Below are 24,962 nucleotides of genomic sequence, written 5' to 3'. Positions count from 1 at the left end.
ATGCTATCATGAGTTGGCACCTGCTTGTTTTGATAATATTAAATTTCCTGCTTTTTTTTCTTCCATTTTTTTCTTTTGTTTTATTTTCTTACTATAACGTGCATTATTTGAGGGGGAATAATTTGGCCAGGCACCGAAGGAAGGGAGCTCATGAGCTACGACAACCGAGCGAAGCTCCACACAACATCACCCACCACTCTCTCTTGTCCACATCACCACAAGCCATTCCTACTGGCTGCTGCTGACTCCATCAGATCAAGGGTAGGGTAAATCTAAGCTACGATTTTCCTTTTTACATATTTCCCCCCTTTGTTTTTTCTATTTCTATTCGAGGGCTGTAATCTATATGCCAGCATATTCAGTTGTTCTTGTGTTTCTCTTCTAACCTGCTGCCTGCTCTCTCCCTCCTCTCCAGGCTTGTGCAGTTGCAGCAGCACTTTGGTTTAAGGGGCTTTCTACTGCTGCCCCTTTCTTCAAAGGGGCTCATGAAGAGGCTAGTAAGTACGTTTTTGTATTTGTCTTTCTTTCTTTCTTTCTTTCTTTTTTTGTTCTTTAGTTCATTTCAACTGGTAGGTGTTGGAATAGTGTTGAGTTTGATGTGCTTGTGAATTTTGAGTGCTAGGGGGGTTCTTGTTCTTTCTCTGCTCCCTTTAGTGTGGGCAAAGTTCTTTTGGAGTAGCATTGAGAAAGTGGCCATTTGGATCATCTGTGTTTCTTTTTCTCCAAGGTTTTTGGGTCCTCCCCAGTATGAAGTTAGCTGAGATCCCCTGGCTCATCCTTTTTTTTTATTCTGTTCAGGAACTGATACTGTTCCTTGGTCAATGCCAAGATCTCTGTTGCCTATTTGAGTTCCAATTTTGAGGGATTTACTTCCTTGTACTCCCTCAGAAAATTAGATCTTCTCCATTCTAATTTACATCTTCTATGTTATTGTCCAAGAACCAGTATTGTTTCTGTTCTTGATTAGTCTTGCTTTCTCATTTTCTGATGTCCATATCGAATTGCTATGAATGAACACATGCTAATAGCTCTTTGTGCCTGCCTTTAGGCAATTGTGATTCTTCTCCTAGTTGTTGTCGATGCCGACAGGGGCATCAGAAGTGATGCCCGTGGCTACTGCAATTACAAACGAAGCTTGAATCCGAGACCACATAGTGTCACCATAACAGAATTTGGGGCGGTTGGAGACGGTGTAACCTTGAACACGGTGGCCTTCCAAAATGCTGTCTTTTATTTGAGGTCATTTGCAGATAAAGGAGGAGCTCAGCTCTATGTTCCAAAAGGGAAATGGCTCACCGGAAGCTTCAACCTAACCAGCCACCTTACTCTCTTCTTGGAGAAGGATGCAGTGATTATTGGAAGTCAGGTCTCAACTAATACTCCTACACATTTTATCGATTTTGTATATGTTTGTATTTACAAAGTGTTTTTTGTTAGTATAAGTCGATTTCTTTACATTATTAGCATTCGAGGAAACCATGCTCTTGTATCATGTTAGATTTGTGCCGTTTAAGATTATGCATCAATTAAGACTCTTCCCCTTCACTCACAGGATTCGTCTCAATGGCCTATCGTAGAACCGTTACCCTCCTATGGTCAGGGGCAAGATCTTCCAGGTCAGCGGCATCGTAGCTTGATAAATGGATATAACTTGACCGACGTAGTGATAACAGGCATGAGTACTTTGATTTTTTTATCACGTGCAAATTCTATGTTTAGCTCAATTAGTCTTATGCTCTGTTGCATGTTGAGCAGGTGATAACGGAACTATTGATGGGCAGGGGCTTGTTTGGTGGGAGTGGTTCAACTCCCGGACTCTGAATTATAGCCGACCTCATGTTCTCGAACTCGTGAACTCTACTGATGTCTTCGTTTCAAATTTAACTTTCTTGAATTCGCCTGCATGGAGCATCCATCCAGTCTACTGCAGGTATGTTGTAGAAGTCAAGTTTCGACTTGTTTTTTCCAGCCTCTTGGAGTACAATTTAGGTGGAAATCATCCCGTGAAATTTGAATTCTGAACACAAGTTTCTACAATGCAGCAACATCGATATCCAGAACATAACAGTTTATGCTTCATTCGATTCTCCATTTACAAATGGCATTGTTCCAGGTAATAATCCTAGTTCACTTTCTTCATTACTTGATAAAAAGGTATATAAGAGAATGACATTTTTCTCTTGAAGTCTATATATTTTAGAGCTGAGATCGTCTCGTTTACTCAAATCAAACATGTTACTGAACATTTAACTAAAGCACCAATTGATAATCCTTTTGTCCCAATTTAGCTCATGTGATTTTCACCTCCTTGCTTCAGATTCCTGCTCAAATATGTGCATTGAAGACTGTAGTATTGAAGTTGGACAGGATGGCATTGCTCTTAAAAGTGGTTGGGACAATTATGGTATCGCTTTCGATAGACCTTCAACCAATATCCATATCAGGAAGGTCCATTTGCAGGCACCACTTGGCTCGGGACTCGCTTTCGGCAGTGAGATGTCTGGTGGAATCTCACTTATATATGTTGAGAACCTCCACATTGACAACTCTTTAACCGGCATCAGCTTTGAAACAGCCCTTGGTCGCGGTGGCTTCATATCAAGCATTGTCATATCGAATGTGGAAATGGAGAATGTGCACGAAGCATTTTGGTTCACTGGCAACTCTAGTAGCCATCCTGACGACCAGTATGACCCAGACATCCTCCCGGTCATCCAACAAATTACCTTAAAAAATGTGATTGGCACCAACATATCAACCGCTGGGTTCTTCTCAGGAATTGACAATGATCCCTTCACTGCTATTTGTCTCTCAAACATCACATTGTCCATCTCCTCTGACCATGATCTCCCCTTCTCTTGGTCTTGTTCAAATGTTTCAGGATACTCCGAATCTGTCTTTCCTAGTCCATGCTCCAACCTCACTTCAAACTCGTCCCACTTCTGCTTCTCTCTCGACGACTTCACCACCCTCGCAGATGCTTGATAAACACTCGGCTTTGCAGTTGCGATATTCGTTTCAGGCCTTGATCGTGTACAATCATGAAACTTAAGCTTCATCGCCCATTGTTTGTTTATTCTTGCTCCCTCAATAAATCCCAACAATGAAGATGCTTTTTTCCTCCATTGATCATTGAGTTGATGCTTGCTCACCATCTTTCTTAATTAGTTCTAAATGGAAAAAAAAGGGATGGAATTAGAGATGGTAATGTGGATTTTTGTACAGGTAAATTTCTTCATTCAATCTGTAAGAAAATTTTTTGGTAGTGCATGGTATGGAATCCATACATTTGCTTGATATCATTTTTCTAATGCTTACTAATTGCTAAAATTTAAGTACCATTTTCTATTAAAAATAGTTAGTATTCTAAATATTTATTTACTATTTTAATATATCTTTTTAATTATTTGTTTTCAAAATTTTTCTAATATTATCTACAAAGAATACTATAATTTTTTCTGATGAGCTGGGCTGAGGTGGCTCATCCAGCCGGCTTTCAAGATCACTCTGCTACACTCTACACGTATCAATCAACCCGTGTTAGTTCTTATATTAATTAAATCAGGCGTCGTTATTTTGCGCCAATTCATTTTCAAGCCCTTCTTTGTTCTCCTCTCCACTTTCCCTCCGCTTCCAATTTCTCTTCCTCCTTCGTTTTATACCTGATTAATTATGATGATGCTTGCGTCGGACGCAAAACCACCCTCTGTTCATGGGCTCGACCATGGAGTCCTGGGTGGATCGCATGAGACCAAAGGAATTAGACCCAAGCGCATCCATGATGAGTCCGCCGGAGACGACGCTGCCAAAAAGCAGAGAGAGTAGAATTGCCGATTTCTACGCCTACATTGTCCTTGGTTTTGGATTTGGATCTCATTCTTTTAAACTCAGTCCAGGTAATCCATCAATATTATCCATCTGCGCTTGCACTGCATTTGTTTGTTGATTTTGTTTAAATATATAATTAAATGCTAACAAATTCGTTCGATGGTTTCGCATCAGTTTGGTCGGGTGAATCCGGTCAGCTCAGATCCTCTGAACCGCAAAAAGCGATCCAGGGGATGATCCCTTAATTTGGATTGGTAGAGATGAATGGTTCCCACCTATTTTATGAATGGAGACCATCTCCTGAATCAATCCAAGCTAAGGGACCATCCCCTGAACCGCTTTTTGCGGTCCAGAGGATCTGGCCTCGAATCCGGTTGACAAACGACTTCTTAGAAGAAAACTGAAGATGCAGCAAAAGGAGAGTGATTGTGATCTTTTATGCGTCGATCATCTTGGATTTTGGAGGAAACTCAGATCTGGAATCAAAGAATTCTCCCACAAGATAATACCTACAATTTTTTTTTTAAAAAAATATTAATATAAGGATATTTTTATTGGCTGATAAAGAATTTAACCTTTCAAAATAACCATAATAACAACAGAAAAAAGATGTTTTTTTTTAAAAAAATGAAAATTAAAGAAAAGTAAGATGGCAATAAAATTAACATTCATTCCTCCATTAAAGTGAAGGATTGTTATGTTAAGGGAGGATGAATAGTATTCGTAATTTTTACGTTCGTTTGAAAATGTTCGAGTAAAATGCAACGGAATAAGAAAGAAAAGATAGAAAAAAATAATCGTGAACATCAAGAGTTACTTGGTTCGGAGCCTGTGACGACTCCTACTCCAAGGTCCGCACGTGAAAGTACTTTCGATGGATAATCCACTAATTAATCGAAAGTTACAAAGAGATTTATAATTATAGTACAAGTAACTTTTAAATAAAACAATATTGATGATTTGGAGAAGTAGATTTTCAGCGTAGTCATTGTCGGAGCAGCTTTCGGGCGTCAAGAGACTTTATCGGAGTAGCGCGCAAGTGTAGAAGTCGTTCTGAATGTTATTCTTTAGCCCCTGGTCGAATGCTGCTTATATAGGCTATTCCGAGCATCCGGACCACGTGTCCCGACTAATCGACGTGCTCCATGTAGGCTTATGGATGATTTTTCGAGTCCGGGCGCTCGGACCGCCAGGGCACCTGCCGCCCACCCTGGGCGAGGCTGGTCCGAGCGCCCGGACTCCGACTTTTTCAGCCTTCCTTTTTCTACAAAACAAAGTTAGTCCAGACAATAAACAATATATATAATATAAATTTGGCAACATCTGACTGTTCGGTTCTTGTTGGGATCCTACGTACTCGGCTAGAGAGGGGGGGTGTGAATAGCCGCCCCAAATCGCTCGTTTCTTTCTACAAATCAGGTTAGCGCAGCGGAAAAATAACAACAGAAATGTAAATGGAGAAATCAAACCTTAGACGCAGCGATGTAACGAGGTTCGGAGATGAAACTCCTACTCCTCGGCGTGTCCGTAAGGTGGACGAAGCCTATCAATCCGTCGGTGGATGAGTCCCCGGAGAACCGGCTAATATATACTCCTTGTGGGTGGAGAAACCTCGCCACAATAACTCTTGCGATAGAAGTACACAAAATACAAAGAAGCACAAGACAATATGAATGTAAAAACAAACACGCTTGCCTTCTCGTCGACTGGTTGAAGCAGCAACTTCACGAGACGCCTACAACAGCAGGAACCCAGTCGAAGAAGCTCACACGAAGCTTCGGAACTCAACAAAGCTCAAGAGCACAGCAGCAGCTCCAAGAATAGGAAGAAGGAAGAAGAAGAAGAAGAAGGCTCGCAGCAGCAGCCCTCCTTTTATAACCTGCAAAGAAAACGAAGAAACACAGAAGAAATCTAGCCGTTGCGTCGCAACGGCTAGTGCCTGGATCGGTGGACCGATCAGCTCCATGTGGATCGGTCCACGGACCGATCCATTCCCTTCGCTCTGGGGTCCCCGATCGGTCCATGGACCGATCAGGAACCTCTCGATCGATCCGGAGACCGTAGGGCTTCCTGATCGGTCCCGGACCGATCTCTCGCCTCGCTCTGTTCGGCTTCGATCGACTCGATCGGTCACCAGCGATCAGTTAACACAGATGCTACTGATGTGTTACTGATCGGTCACCGGACCGATCAGTATCGGTATCACTGGATCGATCACCAGATCGATCCAGCTCATGGTTTTCGCCCAAACCAAGTCCAAACCAACATCCGGTCAATCTTGACCTGTTGGTACATTGCGCCTAGCATCCGGTCACTCCCTTGACCTGCTAGGACTCCCCGCTAAGTGTCCGGTCAATCCCTTTTACCCACTTAGATTTTTCTCTCCGTACCAAGTATCCGGTCACTCCTATGACCTACTTGGACTTCCCATCACCAGATGTCCGATCACCCTTGATCCATCTGGATTTTCCCTTGCCCGGCTTCACTCACCAGGACTTTCACCTAGCTTCACTCACTAGGGTTTTCACACTGCCTAACATCCCAGTTAGGACTTTCCCACTGCCTGGCTTCACTCACCAGGACTTTCCACACTGCCTAACATCCCAGTTAGGACTTTTCCGTGCCAAGTCTCCATACTTGGACTTTTCCAGTGCCAAGTCTCCATACTTGGACTTTTCCCGTGCCAAGCTCCCTGCTTGGACTTTTCCAGTGCCAAGTCTCCATACTTGGACTTTTCCCGTGCCAAGTCTCCATACTTGGACTTTTTCCCGAATCAGGTCAACCAGGTCAACCTTGACCTACGGTTGCACCAATAATCTCCCAAACATCTATTCTTGTCCCATATCAAGAATACAACTCTTCCACGAGTGTCAAACATCAAAATACAACTCAACTAGGTCAACCTTGACCTAAGGTTGCACCAACAATCTTCCTAAGTCAAACATCAAAATACAACTCGAGTCAGGTCAACTCGAGTCAGGTCAACCAGGTCAACCTTGACCTAAGGTTGCACCAACAATCTCCCCCTTTTTGATGTTTGACAAAACTCATAATCAAGTTAGGTTAACCCGACAACCTAACTTAGGTTTTCCAATCATCTTCCAATGTCCAATGTTCTTTCCTTGAACATTCTCTGGACATTCTCCCCTTAGGTTAACCCGATAACCTAACTTGGGTTCTCCAATAATTCTCCCCCTTTTTGACACACATCAAAAAGAATTCCAATGTTCTTCCTCGAACATTCCTTGACATTCTTCCCCTAGCTTAGGTTAACCCGATAACCTAACTTGAGTTTCTCCAATAATTCTCCAATGAACACTCTCCCCTTTTTGACATACATCAAAACGAAAAAGGAGGGTATCAAGGTCAAGAGTTTCTTCCTAATGAAAGTCCCATACCTTTCATTGAAACTCTTAATTTCCCACTTGATACTAAACTCAACAATCAACTTAGTGATAATCTCATATCACTAATCCTCAAAAGTCTTAAGGAGTAAAAACTCCCCCTAAAAGTCAACTCCCCCTTGACAATTAGGTAAAACTCCCCCTAAAGGTCAACTCCCCCTTGACCATTGCACCAACAATGTCTTTGTGAGTTCCAAACCTTTAGAAATCCAAAAACACCATTTCCATAACTGAAATTTCAGACAACAGCTGAAAATCAGAAACTGGCACGCTCTGATCGGTCCCCAGACCGATCAGAAACCCCATGGATCGGTCCCCAGACCGATCAGGCCTTCACCAGATCGCACCAAGCTCGATCGGTCTGGTGACCGATCCAGGAACCCCTGGACCGATCAGGACTTCCTGATCGGTCCACAATTCTGATAGGCAGATTTCTGAAATTTCCTTCCCGAAATTCAGAAACTCCTAGAAAATTCCAGAAAATTCGAAAAATTGTGAAATTTTGAGGATACATTCCTCACAACATATACTATCATGGAAAAATAGTTTTCTATGAAAATAACTTCCATTTTTCAATCTTGATACAAAGTTCAAAAACTTTGAAATAGTTCAAGTTTAACTCAACTTTGTATCACTTTGGTCAATGATGAATGCTATCACTAGGAAAGCTTCATCAAGGTTTTCCAAATCAATTTCAAAATGATTTTAAACCTTTTAATTTAGGACCATAATCTTAGGGCTAAATGTACATGACTTGTACACTAGCTTTCCCTATGATCCTCCATTTCTTGAATTAGGCTCATCTAGGTACAAAAACTATGCACCTTGATCCTAACTCATGATCCTAATATCTCACATACATCTAAAGTGTATCAAACACATCCAAGTCAATGTTGATGTGAGATATGGGTTTAGGTATCTTAGACTAAGGTCTCATGCATTTTCTAAACACAAATTTGATCTCAATATCAAAATGTGTTTTTCATCCTTAAATCAATTTCATTGATTATTAATGCAAGAGATGATGACATGACATAAAATGATATCATAAGTAAAAACATGTGCCAATGTCATGATGTCATGGCATAAAGTTTGAAAACTTAAATAAACATGATATATAGATAAGCTAAGCATTATCATGACATTTCAAATGATAATAAACTAAATATGATGTCATGACATGGCATATGGCAACCAATCATGGCAAGTTAGCACAAATAAAATACCTAAATTTCCTATCTAAGTATCCTTAGCCTTAGCTAACTTAAAATCTAACCCTAGATTGCCCATATATCCCTAAGAGAAAACCAAAATCCCAATTATGGTATTTCTCTAGGTTTTCTTAAATTGTGCCAAATAAGATTAAACTTTTCCATAATGGCACATTTTACTCTTCAAGGAGTAAATAATAATTCTTTTTCATTTTCAAAGGTTATCAAAACTTTGAAAATGCTCCTTGAGTGTCAATTTCCTCAAAGTTGGGTTAACTACCCTTCTAATTGGAGTTGACACTCTCTAACCCATCTATGGGGTAGAGAAGATGCTCCTAGGAACCCAATATCTATGTGAGCTCATTGGGTTCACTAAATATTCACTAGGGATGACTTCCCTAGCAACCCTCCTAATGACCCTCTTAGGCTTTGAGACCTTGGTCATTTGGGACTTATCAAGATCAACTCTAGGGGTGACTCCCCTTGTGACCTTGGTGGTGGTCTTCCTAGCCCTAGGTTTTGTTCCATAATCGAATGGAACACTATGATAAGTGGGCTTGACCACTTGGGACTTAGGTTTGTGACCCAAACCTTTCTTGTCCTTGGACTTGGGTTTTTGACTCTTAAACCCTAGAGATGACTTCTCCATGTTTTTAAGAGCCTTTTCTAAATTATCAAGTCTTGACCTCAAGACTTGATTTTCCCTCTCTAATACCTCAAGTGTTAATTTGTCATTTTCTCTTGAGATATTCCTAGGCATGTGTCTAGTCTTCTTGGGATTTCTACCTAGGTTTTCCTTAACTTTAGAAGCGTTAATCCTAGGGTTGGTATTTCTAGTGTTATCCTTACCTAGGCTAACATGTTTAGCTCCTAAGCACATGTATTGGTTCCTAAAGTTAACATGCTTATCATTATTAACAATTGCAACAAAACTACTAGCATGAGTTTTATTAGAATTGCAATAATGAACCTTAGAGGTTACCTTAGGGTTTGCCTTAGCTCCCCCTATCGATGTGCCCGGTCTCTTGCCCTTGTGAGGTTGCCTCCCCCTCGGACAATGGCTTCTATAGTGTCCCCTTTGCTTGCATTGGAAACACATGATGTGCTCCTTGCCCTTGCGTTTCGGGACTCCGGCTTCCTTGACCTTTGGCGCCGGTGGAGTCTTTCTTACCCTCTTCGGACACTTACTCTTGTAATGTCCATGTTCCCTACACTCAAAGCACATAATGTGTAATTTAATTGAACTTAAATTTCTTGAGTTACCTAGGGTTGAGGGTGGATGCGAGCTCTCTTCTTCATCCCTTTCGGAGGTAGAAGCTTCTTCTTCTTGCTCCAAACTTGAAGAAGAACTCTCCTCCTCTTCTTCCTTGGATGTTGAGTAGCCCTCAACTCCCAATTCGCTCCCTCCATGATGTGAGCTACTTGGCTCACTAGTCTCCTCTTCATGGCTTGAAGTGGAGCTCTCCTCATGGTACTTGGCCAAGTTATCCCATAATTCCTTGGCATTGTTGTAACCTATCTTACACAAGATGTTAGTAGGTAATGAAAATTCAATTATTCTCGTTACCTCTTTGTTGATTTCGGATTTGTGAATTTGTTCCCTTGTCCACTCCTTCTTCTCAAGTGGTTTTCCTTCCTTATCCACCGGAGGAATAAAGCCTTCTTGTACACAAAACCAATTCATTATGTTAGTCATAAGAAAGTACTTCATCCTTACCTTCCAATACGCGAAGTCACCGCATTCGTAGAAGGGTGGAATGGTGACATCTTCTCCATAGAGATCCATTCTCTAGCTTTGCTCCCACGGGTGTTGATCCGATGAAGAGCGACCTCGCTCTGATACCACTTGTTGGGATTGTTAGAGTGTATACTAAAAGCCTAGCTTTTGGTATAAACATTTATCTAGAAATAAGAATCACATTGGTCAAATATCTACATTTATGATAAAAGTAGTTGTTCAATTAATTTATATTGTAGATAACATGGTGTGTGGTGTCACACACAGAGGATCATGTTATCAGTACCTTATAAATTATAAACAGTAGCTCACGACCATAAATGGAAAGGAACAAACCATTGGAAGGTCGTAGTGTAATTAGGTATTAGTTTATCTTAACTATATAATTACACTAGTACACTTAGAGTGTATTGAGTAGGACCATTAGAGGTCGTTTCTTTTATACTGACTTTATAAAGAAACAAAGACCTCAGTTATTATGGAAGTGTGTGCTCTTAATCCTAATATAATAACGAGCACATATATTTGATATTTATTTCTTTAATTTATCAATGGGTGAGATTTAGTTCGATGAATCAATAAGCCCGATAAGTTGAGAAATGATATCACTTATAGTGTGTGTTGTTGATTATAGAAGGAAACTGTGTCCTAGTGATCTAGGTTGAGAATGTCCCCAAGAGGAGCTCATAAGGATTGTCATGTTAAACCCTGCAGGTGGACTTAGTCCGACATGACGATGAAGTTGAGTGGTACTACTCTTGGAGCTAGATATTAATTAAGTGAGTTGTCAGTAACTTACTTAATTAGTGGACATTTGTTATCTTAAACACAGGGAGACTAACACACTCATAATAAGAAGGAGCCCAAAATGTAATTTGGGATTGGTGCGGTAGTTCAATAATAGTTCTTTAGTGGAATGAATTATTATTGATGAAATTAAGTTGTGTGTTCGGGGCGAACACGGGATGCTTAATTTCATCGGGAGACCAAAACCAATTCCTCCTCTCGGTCCCTATCGTAGCCTCTAGTATATAGAGATTTATACCCACCGCATACCCACCTTCTTACCCATCCAATGGGGTCGGCCAAGCTAGCTTGGAACCCAAGCTAGGGCCGGCCAAGACCAAGTGGATGAGCCATGTAGGTGGCCGGCCAAAGCTTGGGTCCCAAGCTTAGGTGGTCGGCCACTAGAATATTAAAAAGGATTTTTATTAAAATTATTTCTTATGTGGATATCATGATTTTAAAAGAGAGTTTAAAAATTAAAATTTTCTTTTATAACTTTCTACAAAAGATTAAGAGAAGAGATTAATCTCTTTCCTTATTTGTAGTTTAAAAGGATGGTTTTAATTTTTGGTAAAAACTTTCCTTATTTGTAAATCATCTACATGATTAAAAGAGAGTTTAAAATTTGAAATCTTTCCTTATTTGTTGATTAAAGGAGGATTTTAAATTTTAAGAAAACTTTCCTTTTAAAACATATTCATGATTTAAAAGAGAGTTTAAAAATTAAATATTCTCTTTTATAAGTTTCTACAAAAGATTAAGAAAAGATTTGATATCTTTCCTTATTTGTAGATTGAAAGAGATTTTAATTTTTAGAGATAACTTTCTTTTATCCACATGTTTAAAAGAAAGATTTTAATTTATTAAATTTCCTTTTATAAACCAATCATGAAGGGATAAAATTATTGGAGAAATTTTTATAAATTTCCGGAAACAAATTAGGAAGTTTTAATTCTTGTTTAATTAAAACTCTCCTTGATTTGAGGAAATAAGTGGCCGGCCATGTTTAAGTGAGAAGAAAAATTATTTTAATTAAAATAAATTTTTCCTTTTCATGACAAAAGAATTAAGGAAGTTTTTAATTAAATTTCCTTATTTGCCAAGACCAAGGATTATAAAAGAGGGGGTAGAGAAGGCTTCATGGTGAACAACCTCTATTATTTTCTCCCTCTTTTCTTCCTTGGTGTGGCCGGCCTCCTTCCTTTCTCTTCTCTCCATCTTGTGGCCGGACCTCTCTTCCTCATTGAAGATCAAGTGGTGGCCGGATTTTAGCTTGGAGAAGAAGGAGAGAAAGCTTACATCCCTTGGAGCTTGATTGGTGGAAAAAGATCTTCATCTCTTGGAAGCATAGTGCTTGGCCGAAACTTGAAGAAAAGAGAAGAAGGTGCTTTGGTGGTTTCTCATCTCGGAAGATCGTTGCCCACACAACGTCCGAGGTTAGAAGAGAATACGGTAGAAGATCAAGAGGTCTTTCTAAAAGGTATAACTAGTAATTTTTCTTTCCGCATCATACTAGTTATTTTTGGAAATAATATCAAATACAAGAGGCATGCGATTCTAGTATTTCGAATATGTTTTTCGATGTTGTGTTCTTTTGTTTTCTTTTTCCTTGTGATTTGATTGTTCTTTTCGGTTAACCTAAAGTTATTTTAGGAAATTAAATATTAGCTTTCCATAAAAGGTTTTGTCTAGTCGGTGGTGGTTGCTCCCATATCCAAGAAGGCCATGTGCCTCGCCACGTCAGTACTGGGAACCAATTATGGAAATTAATATTTAATGGAATTAATAACTTAAGGTGATTTGGGTTGAACGTGTTAAGTTCCGCAGGAGACCCAAGTCAAAACCTAAAAGAACGAATAGATTAAGTTTTGGATCAAACGTGTTAAGTTCCGCAGGCGATCCAAAATTTAATTTAAAAGAACACATGGTAGCTAGGAAAAGGTTCAGACCTTTGTACAAAATTTTTGTACAGTGGAACCTCTAGGCTTTCCGAGTAGCAACCAACAGGGATCCTACGTACTCGGCTAGAGAGGGGGGGTGTGAATAGCCGCCCCAAATCGCTCGTTTCTTTCTACAAATCAGGTTAGCGCAGCGGAAAAATAACAACAGAAACATAAATGGAGAAATCAAACCTTAGACGCAGCGATGTAACGAGGTTCGGAGATGAAACTCCTACTCCTCGGCGTGTCCGTAAGGTGGACGAAGCCTATCAATCCGTCGGTGGATGAGTCCCCGGAGAACCGGCTAATATATACTCCTTGTGGGTGGAGAAACCTCGCCACAATAACTCTTGCGATAGAAGTACACAAAATACAAAGAAGCACAAGACAATATGAATGTAAAAACAAACACGCTTGCCTTCTCGTCGACTGGTTGAAGCAGCAACTTCACGAGACGCCTACAACAGCAGGAACCCAGTCGAAGAAGCTCACACGAAGCTTCGGAACTCAACAAAGCTCAAGAGCACAGCAGCAGCTCCAAGAACAGGAAGAAGGAAGAAGAACAAGAAGAAGGCTCGCAGCAGCAGCCCTCCTTTTATAACCTGCGAAGAAAACGAAGAAACACAGAAGAAATCTAGCCGTTGCGTCAGCGTTAGTGCTCGATCGTGGACCGATCGGGCTCCATGTGGATCGGTCCACGACCGATCCATTCCTCCTCGCTTGTTTCCCCGATCGGTCCATGGACCGATCAGAAACCTCTGATCGGTCCGGGACCGATCAGCTTTGGCTGATCGGCCCCGCATCGATCAGCCCCTCTGCGCCCGCTCTCGGCTCGATCGACTCGATCGGTCACCGATCGATCGTTAACACCAAGATGCTATCGATGTGTTGCGATCGGTCACCGCACCGATCGAATATTTCAGTATCACCGATCGATCACCGATCGATCCACTCATGGTTTTCGCCCAAACCAAGTCCAAACCAACATCCGGTCAATCTTGACTGTTGGTACATTGCGCCTAGCATCCGGTCACTCCCTTGACCTGCTAGGACTCCCCGCTAAGTGTCCGGTCAATCCCTTTTACCCACTTAGACTTTTCTCTCCGTACCAAGTATCCGGTCACTCCATGACCTACTTGGACTTCCCATCACCGATGTCCGATCACCCTTGATCCATCTGGATTTTCCTCGCCGGCTTCACTCACGGGACTTTCACCTAGCTTCACTCACTAGGGTTTTCACCGCCTAACATCCCGTTAGGACTTTCCCACCGCCCGGCTTCACTCACGGGACTTTCCATACTGCCTAACATCCCAGTTAGGACTTTTCCGTGCCAAGTCTCCATACTTGACTTTTCCAGCCAAGTCTCCATACTTGGACTTTTCCCGAGCCAAGTCTCCATACTTGGACTTTTCGCGTGCCAAGCTCCCTGCTTGGACTTTTCCAGTGCCAAGTCTCCATACTTGGACTTTTTCCCGAATCAGGTCAACCAGGTCAACCTTGACCTACGGTTGCACCAATAATCTCCCAAACATCTATTCTTGTCCCATATCAAGAATACAACTCTTCCACGAGTGTCAAACATCAAAATACAACTCAACTAGGTCAACCTTGACCTAAGGTTGCACCAACAATCTTCCTAAGTCAAACATCAAAATACAACTCGAGTCAGGTCAACTCGAGTCAGGTCAACCTTGACCTAAGGTTGCACCAACAGTTCTGACTTGGAGTTTCGCTGAAACTCTAGGTCGAACCGACGCTTATTGTTCCCTCTTCGAAGGAACGTCACATACTCCTCTTAGAAGAGTTTACCTTTTGCCAGATCGGTCATCCACGACTGTCTGGACTTTTGCTCAGCGTTTGAGACTTCAGGTCTTCATGCTGAACATCCGCTCCATGACCTGTCCAGACTTCTGCTTGGTCCACGACCATTAGGATTTTCACCTAGAGTCTCCGACTCTAGGATTTCGCCCAAAGTGCTCGACCCGCCAAGATTTCGCCTTGCCTAACTGTAGTTAGGTCTTTCCACCACCTAGGGTTACCTCTCCCTATGACCTAGGGTTACCTCTCCCTAAGATTTTCCACCTGCATAGAATCCACTAGGATTTTTACCTAAGAACACTTAGGACTTTCCTACAAGCTCATTCAACCTTGTTACACAACAAGTAACTTTAACTTTGAGTCGTTTGTCATAATCAAAACTTAGGTTCGATCGTCTAGTGCTCCCTGCACCAACAATCTTTTTCTTTTTTATTATGACAATCTGGTTCAAAGTTAAGTAAAACATAACAATAATGTAAAGAACTTAAGCATGAACATAAGTGAAACAATTAAAAGAACTTATGCATAAACAAAATAATTTTGAAAAATCTTCCTTATGCTCCCCCTTAACCAAAAGTTATCGGTTTAACTTAACTTTATCTTTCTATGATTTAACTTTCTCTTCTCCTTTCACATAATCAAAAAGATACTAAGTTTAGAGAGAATAGTAAGAAAAAAAAAATACTAACTCTTAATTTCTTTCAAAATTTTAATTTGAAACTTCCTTTGAATATATTACTTTAAACAAATTTAGTATAAAAGGGATTTAAAATGCTTAGCTTTTTAAAAGATTGAAAAGTTTGACTAAATACTTAGTTTTAGAAAAGATTTTCTTTTAAAAAATATAACTAAATACTTAGCATAGTAAGATTTTCTTTTTAAAAATAACTAAATACTTAATTTTAGAAAGATTTTCTTTAAAAATATAACTAAATACTTAGTTTTAGAAAGATTTTTTTAAAAAAATATAACTAAATACTTAGTTTTTTAAAAAAATTCGGATAAATTTCAGCTTTAAAAAAAATTTCTTGTAAAAATACTTAAGTAAGAAAATGAATACTAAAAAATGCTTAGCTTTATCAAAACTTACTTAAGTACTTAGCTTTTCTGAAAAGATTAAAAAACTTAGTTAAAAGTACTGATGCGGTGAAGATGAAGGACCACCCCACCCAACTGATACGGTGGAGGTCAAAGTCAAGGCGGTTAACGCGTAGATGGTATCGGCCGGTTGGGCGAAGCATACCCCGACCGGGGAGAGGGCTCCGACCCGTCGTCGCCTACGCTACGAAGAGAAGTCAAACAACCGATGCTCAAGGGCGACGACGTGCAGAAGTCGAGCCGAGCGGCTACCCCGCTTGGCCAGACAATAGAGCCTAACATCGATAGAGTTCAACTTCGACTGAGCGGATACCTCGCTCAGCCTGACAACAGGTCTCGACAGTGGTAGAGTGGAACTTCGATCAAGCATACATATCGAGATTCTTGCCGACCAAACGAGGCACCAGAGTGGCGAACAGCCGGCCGAGCGACTAACCCGTTCGGCCTAGCGGTATAGTACATTGATATCCATCTATATCTTTTTGGGAGTTGGTGTCGCCGACACCGAGCATGGACTGTCAGAAGATCGTACGGCGGAAGGTTCCACTATCACTTCGGAGATATGCTCGGCCCGTTAAGGTACTGTGTCAGGGACACTTTACTGACAAGTCTTTTCGGGGAAAGCTTTTAGAAGCATGCTCACCTTGGGAAACGTGCACGCCTGCTACCGAAGCTCTATATAAAGAGGGGTCCAAGTATCGGCGAAGGTACGCAATACACGCGATATTCACTGTTTGTGTTATAGTCTTCTTGTTGCTCCGCTTTCCACTTCATCGTCGGTGACTAACTTGAGCATCGGAGGACCAACACCGAGGACCCCTTCCCTAACTCGGCATTGACGTAGTCTGTGTTGCAGGTCCGCACGGAGTCCATAGGAGGTTAGCATGAGTACCACATCCCTAGCTTTCCGTCTCTTCGACTTTCAGATAGGATCATATTTGACGTCGTCTGTGGGAATATCACCTACATCTGAGCCGAGAAGATGGAGGGTGTTGGATGACTTACCACCGTGACGCTAACTCAAAAGGAGCTTGAGATGCTCATTTAAGCCCAAGCAGCAAAAATAATCGAGCAACAACAACAACAGGCACTAGCCGATCGACAAGCGCCACAGTCTGCAACATCAGCAGCCGGTAGGCGAGCGGGGAAGGAAGACCGAGTGGAGCAAATCTCCGTATATGGGCAAAATAGAAGGTCGACCGGCACACAGGAGGAGGCGCCGCCCGCGCCAATCCGCTTTCATCGTGCCCTGTTCGAAACTCCCTCAGAGATAGCCCAAGCACATCAAGAGAGGGGATCATCTTCAGATAATGCTCCCGTTCGGGATGCACGAAAAGGCAAGGCGTCCCGAAGCAACGCGTCACCCGAACGGATCAACCGACAGTTCTCAGAGGAGATCTTACAAGACCCTCTGCCTAGACACTATGCCACGCTGGTGATCAGGACGTACAACGGATCGACCGATCCAGATGATCATTTGGATTGGTTCAACATTGAAGCCACGCTGCACCAGTATACGGACGAAGTGAAGTGCCGAGTTTTCCTCACCACCCTCTCTGGATCTGTTCAGCGTTGGTTCTGAAGACTACCGGATGGATCAATACGCAACTTTAAGGACTTCCAATCTACTTTCTTACACCACTTTGCCAGCAGTCGACACTATCAAAAGACGAGCGTCAATCTCTTCTCCCTGAAGTAGGGATTGAAAGAAACACTCTGAGCGTGCATACAACGTTTCAACCAAGTGACCATGGACATCCCCTCGGTCTCGTCCGAGATGATGATGAACGCCTTCACCCAGGGGCTCATCGAGGGAGATTTCTTCCGATTGCTCATCAGGAAGTCGCCTAGGGACTTCGATCACATGCTCAAGAAGGCCAACGAATATATAAATGTGGAAGAAGCCTAAGCGGCCAGAAGAAAAGAGGCGTCGACCGAACACTCGGTGCCGACCGAGCGCCAACCGTCAAGTAGTCATCAGATGCCCAAGGGGCTGAGGGCTGAAGGAGCACGACCACACCAGGAGACTAAGACACATGTTGTGCAGCATGTGGCATCTGGTCAGCCAAAGACAGCAAAAGGCAAGTTGTGGATGCCGATGTTTTGTTCTTTCCACCAATCGACGACCCACAACATGCGTGATTACTGTGGACTAATGCCAATCGTTAGTCGACCAACTCCACGCGGGTATCGCCGCTGATCTCCTTCCCCCGATCGACCACAAAGACATAGATCTGGTGAGCGACGAGATGACGACAGAAGGGCGTCCGAGCGGCACCATCAACACCAACGGAGGGATGACACTGACCCCTCCCGAGTCCCCGCCGAGCGAAATAGACCATCCGCTTGGGAAGAAGAAAACAGGAACAACGTATCCCGGGGGGAGATAGACATGATTGCCAGAGGACCGACCGACGACAATTCCAATAGAGCTAGGAAGTCGTACGCTCGGCAGCTGGAGATCCACGCAGTGGGATGCAACAGGGAGAAGGCCGAAGGGCCCGAGATAAGCTTCGGCCCTAGCAACTTGGAGGGAGTGGAAATCCCTCACAATAATGCACTAATCATCCGGGCGGTAATCGCTAATTATACTATTCACCGGACTTTTGTTGATACAAGGAGTTTGGTGAATATCATCTTCAAGAAATCGTTCGATCAATTGCAAATTGATCGAAGCTAGTTGCTGCCCATGACGACCCCTCTCTACGGCTTCATGGGCATTGAAGTGTTGCCGCTTGGACATGCCCAACTGGCCATCTCGCTCAGAGAGGAGCCACTAAGGAGAACCAGGACCGCCAACTTCATCGTGGTGGATGCGTCGTCGCCCTACAATGTTATCCTGGACCGACCGACCCTAAATGAGTTCCGGGCGGTAGTATCTACTTACTGCCAAAAAAATTAAGTTCCTGGTGGACGACCGGATGGGCGAAGTCAAGGGCGATCAGTTGACCGCTCGACAATGTTACGTCGAGATGGTCAAGGCCGAGGCGAGAAGCGCTCGAAAGACTCTGCGACTGGAGGTAAACGCGATCACTGAAAAACCCTCTACCTTGGTATACGAAGAAAAGGAGGTCTAGATTCATCCTAGACGAGCGGAGGTAACAACCTTCATTACCGTCGACCTGGAGAAGGAGGAGAAGGCAGAGTTGGTCGTCTGCCTTAAACAAAATCATTATGTGTTCGCCTGGTCGACACACGAGCTTCCCGGCATCTCCCTGAGCGTGGCTCAACATGAGCGTGGCTCAACATAATGACAAAGAACCTGATTGAAGAGTCATATCTTTGTCATTTAGCGTTGTCCAGAAGATCCTGTGGAAGAAGAAGGAGCGGAAAGAAAAAGGTAGGTCTTCCGAGGGACTTAGGGGATGACGGGGCCGAAAAGCTTTAGGTCAATGGGGAACAAAAGCTATATCAAGATCATCCTAAGCCTTTGGGGACCAACCCTATATATAGTGGACATCTATTATCAGCCCATCGATAATAATAGATGTGGGACTACAAGTCCATATATACTGAACATCTATTATCAGCATATAGATGATAATATATGCGGGACTAAAGGTTCTACACATATGAAATCCACATCCAATTATTCGAAACCTGCTGGACATAAGTTAGATCACTTTAAAGGGTTTGGATCGTATTCACATGTGCAACTTACAAATAAGCCCACCTAATAGGGATAATTATATCCAACAATCTTCCACTTGGGTTATATGTGAGTTGTACGTGAAATATAAGTAAAACTTTAGTTGATATCAAACTTTATTGGTATATAATACCCCTGTAAACAATCTAGTCCATTAACTTTATTGGTATAGAACTAAAGATGTCATAGCTACTGTATATGATTGTAACAAGCCCCAACGGTAATCACAATACCAATATCATTAATGACATAGATCAAGATGTGGATGTGTAGAGTGGAAATTACATGAAATGTGATCAATACATGTCAATTTCCAACTGGTCCTAAGATGACCTCAAAAGAGGTTAGATCATATTTGCAAAATACTTGATGCTAAACTGTAATAGCAAATCATGATCCAAACTGTATGATTCCAAAAGGAATCTATATCATATTTATAAACACCAAATGCTAAACAACAGTAATAAATATGATATCATAGTCAGAGTGTCAAACAAACATATAAATTATCATTAATATTTTGAACTTTAAGTACATACAATAATCAAAACAAAATGTTTGTCTTTATTATTAAATGTAGAGCAATAAAAATAAATACAGACTCCCACTAGATGAGTTCTTCTTCCATAAGAAGGACTCTCATATCCACAACATGCGCATGAAACACCTTAGGCATCAAGCCTTTGGTGAGTGGATCGGCCAACATGGAATCTGTTCTGATGTGCTCTACCATAATCTGACAACTCTAAACTCTTTCTTTAACCGCTAGAAACTTGATGTTGATATGTTTATACTTCGACGAACTGCGGTTGTTCTTGGCATAAAGTTCTGCGGCTTTATTATCACAGTAGATCCTCAGTGGTCTGTCAATGCCATCAACGATCTTTAATGCTGTGATGAAGTTCCGCAGCCAAATCCCGTGATTAGATGTTTCATAGCATGCTATCAACTCTGCCTCCATAGTAGAAGTGGCTATTAGCGGCTTGACGATCTTCCAAGATATAGCCCCTCCAGCAAGCATAAAAATATAGCCTGAAGTAGATTTTCTGCTATCCAAGCATCCAGCAAAATCGGAGTCTGAATATCCAATCACCTCGAGATGATCTGATCTCCGATATGTGAGCATATGTCCTTTAGTTCTTTGCAAATACAGCATCACTCTCTTTACCGCTTTTCAGTGTGATAGTCCTGGGTTACTAACATATCTGCCTAACATCCCCACTATAAATGTTGTATCTGGTCGAGTACAAACTTGTGCATATATGAGACTTCCCACTGCTGACGCATATGGGAATTGCTCCATCTCCTTTATTTCAAGTTTAAGCCGTGGACACTGTTGCAAGCTGAACTTGTCACCTCTTGACACAGGTGTATCACCAGGTGTACAGTTCTGCATACTATACCTTATAAGCACCTTTTCAATATATGATTGTTGTGAAAGTCCAAGAATGCCTCGTGAACGATCATGATAGATATGTATGCCTAAAACAAAGGATGTTTCACCAAGATCTTTCATTTCAAAATTACCAGATAGAAATAACTTAGTTTGTTGCATCATACCCTTATTATTGCTCGCAAGCAATATATCGTCTACATACAAAATAAGTATAACAAACTTACTCCCACTGGACTTGACATATATGCACTGATCAACAGGGTTCTCTTTAAATCTAAATGAGATAACCACTTGATCAAATTTCTGGTACCACTGACAGGATGCCTGTTTTAAACCATAAATGGATTTCTTTAATCTACATACTAGGTGCTTTGAGTCGTTAGACTCAAAGTTCTCTGGTTGCGCCATATATATCGACTCCTCTATGTCTCCATTAAGGAATGCAGTCTTTACGTCCATTTGATGTAGCTCCAAATCATAATGAGCTATAAGTACCGTGATTACCCTAAGGGAGTCTTTCGTCTACACAGGTGAAAAAGTCTTCTTGTAATCAATGTTTTCTTTCTGAGTGAATCCCTTGGCAACAAGACGAGCCTTATACTTTTCGACATTGCCCCTTGAATCCCGCTTGGTTTTATATATCCATTTACCGCCAACGGGCTTCTTTCCTTTAGACAATTCGACAAGTTCCCAAACGTCATTGTTCGCCATAGACTTTAACTCTTCTTGCATGACATTAATTCACCTTTCAGGGTCAGAGTATTGTTTGACTTCTTGGAAAGATGTAGGATCACTCTCCAACCCTATGTCAAAATCATGCTCTTGGATATAAACATAATCACGAGAATTCGTGGTTCTCCGTTCCCTTGTGGATCGCCTTAAAGGCACTTGTGTTTGAGGTGGTTGAGGTACTTGCTCATCAATATGAGGCAATACTTCAATTTGAGTGGCAGGTTCCTCCAATTGCATTGGAGATGTCATGGGAATATCTTGGTTCACTACGCTCACTGGATGTGTGATACCCATAATGTGTGGTATGGTAATCATACCGCTACTGATCGCACTAGCAGTAACCATAGAAGGATCGTCAATGCTTTCCTCAAAAGATACTTCTCTGATTTTATTACTCCCACTGTCCTCAATAAACTTGGCATTTCCCATTTCGAAGAAGGATCTATTAGAGGGATCATAAAATTTATACCCTCTTGACTTCTCAGAGTATCCTATAAAATTACAGCTAACCGTTATTGAGTCCAGTTTCCTTTCATTAGGCTTGTAAGGCCTAGCTTCAGCTGGACAACCCCAGACGTGTAAGTGCCTAATACTAGGCTTCTTACCCGTCCACATCTCGAATGAGGTTTTAGTTACTGCCTTACTAGGTACTCTATTAAGTAGGTAAACTGCAGTCTTTAGTGCTTCACCCCACAAGGACTCTGGTAGAGAAGTGAAAGTCATCATACTTCTTACCATGTCTTTTAGGGTTCGATTGCGACGCTCAGCTACATCATTCTGACTGGGTGTACCAGGCATGGTATACTGAGGTACAATTCCACACTCAGCAAGGTAGTTCACAAAAGATCCTGGACGTTGTTCACCTGATCCATCATATCGACCGTAATATTCACCTCCACGGTCGGATCGGACAACTTTAATTTACTTACCTAGTTGAAGTTCAACTTCGGCTTTGAAAATTTTGAACATGTCCAAAGATTGTGATTTCTCATGAATAAGGTACAGATAGCCAAATCTGGAATAGTCATCTATGAAGCTAATAAAATATTTATGTTCATTCCAAGATACCTTAGGGAATGACCCACAAATATCCGTATGTATTAGCTCCAAAACATCACTACAACGGCTAGCCCCCTTATTCCTTTTGTTAGTGGTCTTCCCCTTGATACACTCTATGCAGACGTCAAAGTCTGACATATCAAGGGAATAGAGAATTCCATGTGTCATTAACCTTTCTAGGCGTTGTTTGGATATATGTCCTAAACGCCTACCACAACATGGAAGAATTCTCGTTAGTCAATTTACGTTTTGTATCTATACTATGCATTATCACGTTGTCAATTGTAAGAGTAAAGGTGTTCAATTTATAAAGCTTATCAACCAAGGAACCATTGCCAACCAACATTGAATTAAAGAAAATACTGAAAATTTCATTTCTAAATGAACAAGAATAACCTGATTTGTCCAGACAAAAAGTTGAAATTAAATTTCGTCGAAAAGATGGTACAATAAATGTATTTTCTAAATCCAGAAAGGCATCGGTTCATAAACAAAGCCTAAAAACACCAATCGACTCGACTTTAGCCTTCTTTCCATTTCCTGTATAGACATATCTTTCACCATCAAGCGGAAGTTGGCTCTTGAGACAACCCTGCATAGTTACACTTATGTGAGTAGTAGCACAGGTATCTATCCACAAAGTGTCAATGGGTATAATAGCTAGATTGACTTCCGAACTAACAAAGTTGAGAAGTTTACCTTTCTTTACACACCAGTTAGCGTACTTGAGGCAGTCTTTCTTCATATGAACTTTCTTCTTACAAAAGAAATAAGTAGATTCCTTATCTTGCTTCTTGTGCTCCTTATGGCCATTGCCTCCAGAATCTACAATTTGTTTTCCTTTTTCTTTCTTATTGATCCTCTTTCATTTCTTACTCGTACTTTAAGAACCAGATGCTAAGTGAACACTCTCATATGTCTCAATCTTTAATCTCCCCTCCTCTTGCACGTATTGGGCAATAAGCTCATTCAATGTCCACTTTTCCTTTTGAGTATTATATGATATCTTAAAAGGAATGAACCGTGTAGGCAGAGACATCAAGATGAAATGCACTAACATACCCTCAGACATATCGAGTTTTAGTGCTTTCATACTTGTCGCTATATTGGACATCTCCATAATGTACTTCCTTATGTTTCCTTTACCATTATACCGCATGGTTACCAACTTTGTAAGAAGTGTGGTAGTCTCGACCTTTTCATTTGAGGTGAATCAGTCTGCTAATTGGTCCAGGAAACTCTTAGCATCTTCTCCCTCTGTTATTGAGCCCTTTATTGGTGCTGGTATGGAAAACTTCATGATACTTAGACACATACGATTTGATTTCTCCCACAGCTGAAATTCAACCCTCTGCTCTATAGTTCTAGCACTGGTCAAAGGTGTGGGGCGATCATTCCTTAATGCATAGTCTAAGTCCATGCAGCCTAAGACTACGTGTTGGGGCAATTTCCCTAGGTCATGTTAGACCAGTTTGACTAAGCTTGAGTTGAGTCAAGTTTGAGTCAGGATTTGAGTTTTGATGTTTGACAATATATGGAGATTGCTAGAGCAATCGTCCGGTTGTGAAGATGGTCAAAAGGTTGACCGGGTTGAGAAGAAGACAAGTCAAGTAGGTCAGGGATGACAGGAGACTTGACTGGATAAGTTCTAACTGGAGGTTAGGTGTCTAGAAGTGCTAACTGGAGTTTAGGCAATGAGAAAGTCCTAACTGGAGTTTAGGCATCTGGAAAAGTCCTAACTGGAGGTTAGACAAGAGAGAAGTCAAGTAGGTCAGTGTTGACAAGACTTGGTGGTGAAAGTCCTGATAAGTGAGATCAGGCAATTGAAAAGTCCAAGTGCGATCTTGGCAAAGGGAGAAAGTCTTGGTGAGGAGCCAGACAATTGGTAAAGTCTAAGTGTGATCTTGGCAAAGGGAGAAAGTCCTGGTGAGGAGCCAAGCAATTGGGAAAGTCCAAGTGTGATCTTGGCAAAGGTTGAAAGTCCAAACATGTGGTCTTGGCAAGGTAAGTCCTAGTGTGACTTGGCAAGGAGAACTCGATAACTAGGATGAGGCCGAAGGAAGCTCCTGAAGGCAAGGCGTGAAGGATGGGAGATATCCGAGGAACGCAAGGCTAATGGAGGAGGCTAGAATGCTAGTTCGAGGTTGATCGAGTGTGGTGTATAATTCGACAACTAGGATGAGGCCGAAGGAAGCTCCTGAAGATAAGGCGTGAAGGATGGGAGATATCCGAGGGACGTAAGGCTGATGGAGGAGGCTAGAAGGCTAGTTCAAGGTCGGTTGGGTGTTGGCCAAATGCTA

The 24,962-nt window shown here is 41.7% G+C and overlaps 1 protein-coding gene across 1 annotated transcript; it reads left to right on the top strand.

Moving 5' to 3' along the window:
• The first annotated feature begins 357 nt into the window (after positions 1–357).
• On the top strand, positions 358–3,297 carry LOC122047023 (probable polygalacturonase). The gene is made up of 6 exons (XM_042608036.1): positions 358–497; positions 1,049–1,366; positions 1,553–1,673; positions 1,756–1,930; positions 2,043–2,113; positions 2,318–3,297. The coding sequence occupies exons 1-6, from the start codon at positions 486–488 to the stop codon at positions 2,983–2,985; spliced, it is 1,365 nt and encodes a 454-aa protein (XP_042463970.1). The 5' UTR covers positions 358–485; the 3' UTR covers positions 2,986–3,297.
• Positions 3,298–24,962: the final 21,665 nt, after the last annotated feature.

The sequence above is a fragment of the Zingiber officinale genome, chromosome 2B, assembly GCF_018446385.1.
Source record: "Zingiber officinale cultivar Zhangliang chromosome 2B, Zo_v1.1, whole genome shotgun sequence".
Lineage (NCBI taxonomy): Eukaryota > Viridiplantae > Streptophyta > Magnoliopsida > Zingiberales > Zingiberaceae > Zingiber > Zingiber officinale.
The sequence above is the reverse complement of the archived record's forward strand: the minus strand, read 5'-3'. Positions and strand labels throughout refer to the sequence as shown.